This window comes from Lactuca sativa, chromosome 5 (assembly GCF_002870075.4).
Source record: "Lactuca sativa cultivar Salinas chromosome 5, Lsat_Salinas_v11, whole genome shotgun sequence".
Lineage (NCBI taxonomy): Eukaryota > Viridiplantae > Streptophyta > Magnoliopsida > Asterales > Asteraceae > Lactuca > Lactuca sativa.
Window position 1 is genome coordinate 312,053,240 of NC_056627.2, and position 7,631 is coordinate 312,060,870.

The window sequence follows — 7,631 nt, forward strand, 5'->3', positions numbered from 1 at the left end:
GTATGGTTTTATTATGCGATACTCAGTTTCATGGTTTTTGTTATAATAAAAATTGAAAATTTTGGGTCGTATTTTTGGGTTGTTTCACCAAAATACCACATACAACAAATTCACCACTCGAGGCTATACTCTGTAAGACCCTCCGGTCAATGTGTCTCAGCGGGACCCTCCAGTACCATAGCTCATTGGACCCTCTGGTCCGGTCTAGCTCGTTGGACCCTCCGGTCCGGTCTGGTTGAGGACCCTCTGGCCTCATTAATCGTTGGACCCTCTGGTCCGGTCTGTAAAGCTCCGCATGGAATAAATCACAAAGAAATAATGCACAACATAACACATAAGGCAAGATAACATAATACTCAATGTAAGCACATAAGACCTTCCGATCACATATAACTACCACTCAAGGTAAAGTATAGTGAGAAGACTCACCTCGGGTAACTCGAATGATCTCGAACTCGAAACACTGATCGAGCCTCCACCTAATCACATACAGAAAATATCTCAACTTAATAAAGGCTCTCAAAGGCTAGACTATTCCCTTCCTATGCTATCCCAGAAGGGTAAAAGACCATTCTACCCCTCCATGGTCCAAAGGTCCACTTGTTGACTAAACCCTAAAATTCAACGAAAGTCAACCCTAAGGAGTACGCGGCGTGTACAAGCTCTGTACATTGGGCGTACTCGGATGCTATACAGAATCGGGGACACTCGACCCCTACGCTGCACGTATTGGGATTACGCCCAGCGTACTCCCCAGTTTCACCAACTTCATGATTTTGCTCTTAATTGATTAAGACATGAGCTCAAATCCTAGATTTGGTCACTCTAAAGCATCTCAATCCATAAAGTCGGTGACTTTAAGCCTTTGCATGGCTGTAAAGGTCACCAACACCAAAATCACACCACTTCCTTCCTTAAGAAGCTCACAACTCATGCATGGTTCACTCTTAACGTCCAAGATTGCATTTTTATGGATCTAAAACACAATATACACTTAAAAGGGGCAGATCAAGGTCTATGGAGCTCCTTTACTCATAAAGTCTCCACCTTTGGGACAAAAACCCTAAAAATGGTCCATAATACACAAATCCAAAAAGGTTAAGAAAGCTTTGAGCTTTTTACCTCAAACTGATGCTCCAACCTCTGAAAAGCTCAGATCCAAGGCTTGCACTCCAACATTATCTTCTTCAATGGCACCCTCTTCTCTTGAAAGGCACAAAAGAACACTATCAAGCTCAAACACACACACACACACACAAACTCTAGAACGAGGGTTGGCACTCTTAGGGTTTCATTCTCTGGAAATGGTGGCTAAAAGTGAGGCCAATATGTTCCTTTTATAGGGCTCACCCCCATAATTAGGGTTTCAACCTGAACCTAATATGCGCAGCATACACTAAGGTACGCCCAGCGTACTGGGTAGTCTCCGCGTCAAGAACACACTCATGAGTACGCGCAGCGTACCCTCCAGTATGTCCAACGTACTCAATTACCATAAAATATTTCAAGGTCTAAACTTGATAACTTGAGGAAAGAAAGGATCAAAAAGATAGACCTAAATTCCAGGATGTTACATACAATGCACTCCACTTCAAGATCTTCACTCCAACTTCTTCTTTCTTCAAAACCCCACCAAACTCTCTTAAAGACTCACAAACTGGCTTCTTTTTGCTCTAGGGTTGCTTGAGGGTCGAAAGCTCTGAAAGAGGTTGGATAATAAGAGGGTTTATGTCCATAAAGATACTTAAATATGAGCCAAGTCCCCAAAATTAGGGTTTTTCATGCTACCCTCGTACACCCAATGTACAACCACGTACGCATGGCGTACTCATCTGACCCAAAACCCACCAAAAGCCACATTGGGCCCCTTTTCACCATTTCTCAACTTATGGACCAAAATGCAATGTACTAAAATCATAAAGACCAAGATTAGAAGTACCTTAACATCAGGATATTACAAATGTATACTTAATTATAATTTGTTATAAAAATAAAGCAAACCATTAGACTTAATAGATAAAACCAATTTCATGTTTAATTATATGTATTAAGAAATAACTACAAGAGCAATAAGAGGCGCTACTGTATCATCAGATAAAAAAAGGGACGAAATTTATAAAACAAGATGCATAGTGAAGATGTGAGGAATGTACTTCAAACATACATTCCCAAGTCACTTTACCACCAATGTATAGCAAGATGTACATGTGGTTGGACAAATCCCACATATGTAAGATCACTGATTCAGGTTGATTTCATAAGATAAAAGAAAACCCTTGATTGTAAAATCACCATTGTCGGAGAAGATATCATCATATCTTGGTGTAGACAAAACCACCCATAACTCCGATTAAACCCCTGGTGATCAACGTTGGCCCTATCCTTGACTTTGGCTTTATTCTTGGAAAATGAATCAAGCTTAAACTTCCAGCCATGTCGATTCAAACGTACGGTTGAAACATTAGAACTTGTTGTGTTTTTCTATTGACATATAAATAGATTCATTGATCTAGGGATCGTGCATGTGGATGGAATGAAAGAAAAAGAGTAGGAAAAACAATTATAAGGTCGACAATGTTTAGAGGAAGAAGGGGAGAAATCCAACGAGCTTCCGCTCTCTTGGTCTTCTTATTTGTAGGGTTAAAGAAGATACCTGAGGCGAGATTGTGGGCGTGTAAGGTTAATGAAGATGCCTAAGGCGAGATTAAAACCGATTTCCTATTTTAGGGGATATAATTAATTTGACAATTTACCATTAATAATTAAGGATAATATTACAAAATTACTCTTTTGTAGGTTTTTGAAATGATTGGTTCATATTAATCCCTATATTCACACAATATATAGTTAGAACACATGAACCTACCTCTCTTTCTCTTTCTCTCTCTCTCTCTCTCTCTCTCTCTATATATATATATATATATATATATATATATATATATAGAGAGAGAGAGAGAGAGAGAGAGAGAGGGAGAGAGAGAATCAAACTTTTTTTTATCATACGTTAATATTATATGTTACTGGATACATCAGATGACATACATGTTAACATGCCTAACTATGTAAATTTGAAGAAAAAAATGAAAACTAATTTTCTCACCATTGTATTTGAAAATTTTCACAACAAATCCTTGTTCCTTCAGACTCTAGAGATTTATCGTTTTGATGATTCAAGTCCCACACCCATATTGTTATCCATGTCCTCTATTATAAAAACATAAAAGGAACAAGTTATAAACTTTTTACACTTTTTAATCGAAAATTTAAAAAACAAATAGAAAAAATGGTTAAAAACGCGTTGTAAAATCTTTACCATTAGGGAAATCGGTGATGAAAAAACTTGCCCCGATAACTATGTAGCACAACAACAGAACCACCCCTTTAAGGTAGTGAGAAGTCCCATCCTGAAAAAAAGAACATATAATATTTATTTTTCATAACATTATTGTAGTGTAATTTGTTGAAGAGGTTTTGAGCTTGATACACAAATTAAATAATTCTCTTGTTTAAAAAAGTAAATTAAAAAGAAATACCTGCAACGTGAAGGCTGTGACTAAAATTGCTAGAGAAAGTGATCCGGTTTGAAGAAGACTAAAATCAAGATCCATGTTCACACCAATTATCCATGCAACAATTACACTCAGTGGGACCTAAATTACATGTACACATTATGATTAAAATTGTATTTCCTAAAACAAAAACAATTTCAAAAATTCATTTAGCCTGACAGTAACAGTGACAGTGACAGTGAAACTTACCACAAAAACAGCAATTTGAGTTGCGGAACCAAGTGCCACGCCGAGAGTTATATCCTATATTCATAACATTTAATTTTATAAAATCTTATTATAACATCCTATTTTCAAAGTACAATGACTAAAAAAAATAACTATTAAAAAAAAAAAAAAAAACCCTACCAGCTTGTTCTTCAAAGCAAAGATGACAGCTCCAGCATGCTCAGCTGCATTTCCCACAATTGGTAGCAAAATGATGCTAGTGAAGCTCAATGGCATTCCCCATGAATTTGATGCCGCCTATTTAACAAATTTAATCCAAATTATTTACACAATTCTTTTTTTTTTTTTAAATCAATGGGACCCACAAAATTAATGCACCTCAATAGTGTCAACTAAATATTCAGACAACAATGCGATAACGGCCGTCATTCCAATTAGCCAAAATATGCCACTCCAAAGCCCAATCACCTTGTCATCCTTGGCCTCATCCTGTATGAGTAAATGACCATTTTACCCATTGTTCTGAAAGTTATATTGAATAACAAATAACAAATTATTGTTGATTTGAGATGTGTTTAATTATTCTTACCTCTTGTGGTTCAAAGATATGGTTGTGAGTCCATAGTTGAAAGGAAAGGTAAGCGAAGTAAGCAAGGAGCATGATAATGCTAGTGGCTCTTGACAAATTTAATGTTGCTTTTGTCACAGTTACCAAATCAACAGGTGAAACAGCATGTTTATATAGCAAGGGAATTGCATTGCAAAGTAAAGATAGAAGTAGTAGAGATATATTCACATCTGATTGTTTCTGTTTCATCAACACATAGAATATGTTTTCAATTAGCAATGTACTTTTATTTATTTGATTGTTATAGCATCATACTTGTATTTTTTAGCATTGTATTTGAAAAAGTCTACACATAGCAACATCATCCAAATAGAAAACAATTTTCAGCGCTTTAATTTGGTAGATTTTTCAAAATACAATGGGAAGAAAAAAATGGAAATACAATTGGGAATAATTTTCAAAATACAACTAAGAGAAAAAAAAAAAAATCAAATAACAATGATATAATAGACAAAGTCGATTTGAACAATAATAGAGTTATAGAGTCACGCCAAACGAGTGATTGAAATTGTTAACGAACCTAAACTTTTTCTTTGGACTTTGCGAACATAAGTGGCGTGGTTAGTTATCAAGTGTGTCGTCAAAACATTAGGATAAAAAAATGATTTCCTCGAATTACCAATATATTTAATAATAATACAAAAGATATCTTTATCAAGTAAAAAGCATCCTAACAAATTAAATATTTTAACAGATTTATACTTTAAATAACCCTTTCACTTGAGTTAGATCTAAAAAGAATACTTTTGTTGGTGCGATTCCACAACCCACTAACCTATAATAGATTTTAGCATGTTGAATGTCCACTATACGTCTCTTTTATGGTGGTCCATATATATATATATATATATATATATATATATATATATATATATATATATATATATATATATATTAAAATTAGCTAGGGAAGTGTACCCTATCAAATTTTTGGTCCCTTGAAAGATTTGTGATGCCACCGAAAAGGAGAGAGGATCCAAGAACGAGAAGTAAGTTGGATAGGATGGAACCCAAAAGAGAGTATTTGACAATATCCACTTTGTGTTGTATTAATGCAAATATTGATATGATAAGTTCCGTTGCATTTCCACATGTTGCATTTAATAGCCCTCCCACTGCAAAATTATTTAATTAATTTAATTATTGTCGACATAATATTTACGGATTGTTAGATAGTTGCTGATAGAATGAAATTTGATCGAATAAAATTAATTTTTATCAGACCCAGTACGATATATTACACTATTAATACAGATCAAAATCCGAAAAAAGAAAAAAACATGGTAAGCATAAACAAACATTCAACCTTTAAAGCTAAGTTTTTGTTAATTGTAAATTTTAAGTTAATTTATGTATAAGCCAAATTCAACGAGCCCTTTCTTAATATATATATATATATATATATATATATATATATATATATATATATATATATATATATATATATATATATATATATATATATATATATATATATATATATATATATATATATATATATATATATATATATATATATATTAAATCTACGTCATCGTAGAAAAAACAGAGTAATGAACTAATTTTATAACCAAAAATTTACATATAATAATGGTTTTTTTTACCTGTTGCGCCGGTATAGAATGATATTTGTCTGCATTTTACAAATGTTAACGGAATATCCATTAGTTTAATATTTATTTATATATTAAAAAACACAAAAATAGAGAAAAAAAAAGTTTTATTTTCTTACTCCGTTAGAAAACTAACACGCTCTGCAAGCGGAATCAATCCAAGTAAACTCAACGAAAAAATCCATGCCTGATTTTTAAATACACAAAATCATCTTCAATTCCGATTCCAATTACAAAATACAAAGAAGAAATCCATCCATAATTTCACATATAAGAAACAATTTTTGTTAGGGTTTCGATCGATGAGAATCTCACCTGTGACAACCGGAAGTAATGAGCGGCGACGGCGAGTGGGACGGCGAGAAAAAGAAGTGATAATTTAGTTCCCAAAATGACCTCCTGGAGGTTGCCAAGGAAATTCCTGAGAGATGAGGAAGGAAGTGTGGAGATGAGGGACAAATCGGACTTTTTACGAAGGGAGGAGGAGGACAGGTTGTGAGCAGTCCGATTATGTCCAAGGCCGTTTCTGGACTCTCTGGTTAGCCGCTTGACGGTGCCGTTTTCGAGCAACCATGGTTCCGGTTCCGTCTCCCGGGAATCCATTATTTCACTTTCGTTTAGTTGCATAACAAAGACTGTTCAACCTGAAGGGCCTGCTCTCACTGTTTTATATAGGATTGAAGAAATATTCTTTAATATTTTCTTGTTCTTTCTTATAAACAAGGAATTTTAATCCAAATAGGTTAGAGTAGTTTGTATATTTATAATTAAAAAAGATCAATTCCTTACTTTAACCGATACAATGAACAATTCTTTTTTTTAGGACCGGTCCTGAGATATGTCCGATGTGCCGCAAGGTATGTTTGGACTTTTTCGGCGAGCATGCAGTTCATTGCAAAGAACTCCCGAGATTCAAATACAAGCACGATATGGTTAGAGATGTTTTGGTCGACATATGTAAGCGTGTCGGGTTTCCGTCAAGAAAGAGGCTCCTGTGAATTTCCTGACTGATCCGACAGAGAAAGGTCAACCCTTAGACCAGCTGACGTTTTGATTTTTGGATGGGTGGGAGGGAAACACGCATGTGTGGACCTTACAGAGGTATCCCCTCTCGTAAGCTTGAGGGTCGGGGGTTTCACGGCGGGACATGTTGCATTAAAAGCTGCTACATGTAATGCCACAAAACATGAGAAACTGTGCATGGAAAATCAACACGCGTTCATACCATTTGCATTTAATACGTTTGGTTTCTTTGCGCCGGATACGGTTGAGCTGCTTAGTAGAGTACAACGGATGATGCATAACAATGTTATATTTCCTAAATCTATGAATGTAGTCTTCAAAAGAATTGGTTTTACCATACGAAAGGGTTTAGCGGCGCAACTTGTTGCCCGTTTGCCTTCTCATTCGTTGTATGATGATAACTAAAAAGTTTGTGATTAGAATTATGTACAATAAAACCTTCATTAATAAAAAAAAGAAGATCGAGATTGAAACGTTTTAAAATGAGATAGGATTGACCTGTGACTGGTTCGAAAAATAATGAATTGTTACAAGACCAGTCTAAAAAAATCAAAAGCGAAAGTTTATGTATATGTATAAATCCTAATGTATCATTTTTGGTGCTATTCTCACATTTTTTAACAAAACAAC

At 34.8% G+C, this 7,631-nt stretch overlaps 1 protein-coding gene across 1 annotated transcript; it reads right to left on the reverse strand.

Annotated features, from left to right (window-relative positions):
* Positions 1 to 2,977: 2,977 nt before the first annotated feature.
* On the reverse strand, positions 2,978 to 6,698 carry LOC111890775 (vacuolar cation/proton exchanger 3). The gene is made up of 11 exons (XM_023886862.2): positions 6,294 to 6,698; positions 6,098 to 6,165; positions 5,970 to 5,998; positions 5,284 to 5,480; positions 4,327 to 4,545; positions 4,116 to 4,226; positions 3,918 to 4,034; positions 3,759 to 3,812; positions 3,534 to 3,650; positions 3,314 to 3,404; positions 2,978 to 3,204 (listed from the first exon to the last, which is right to left on the reverse strand). Exons 1-11 carry the CDS (start codon positions 6,603 to 6,605, stop codon positions 3,155 to 3,157), a joined length of 1,365 nt encoding a protein of 454 aa, XP_023742630.1. The 5' UTR covers positions 6,606 to 6,698; the 3' UTR covers positions 2,978 to 3,154.
* Positions 6,699 to 7,631: the final 933 nt, after the last annotated feature.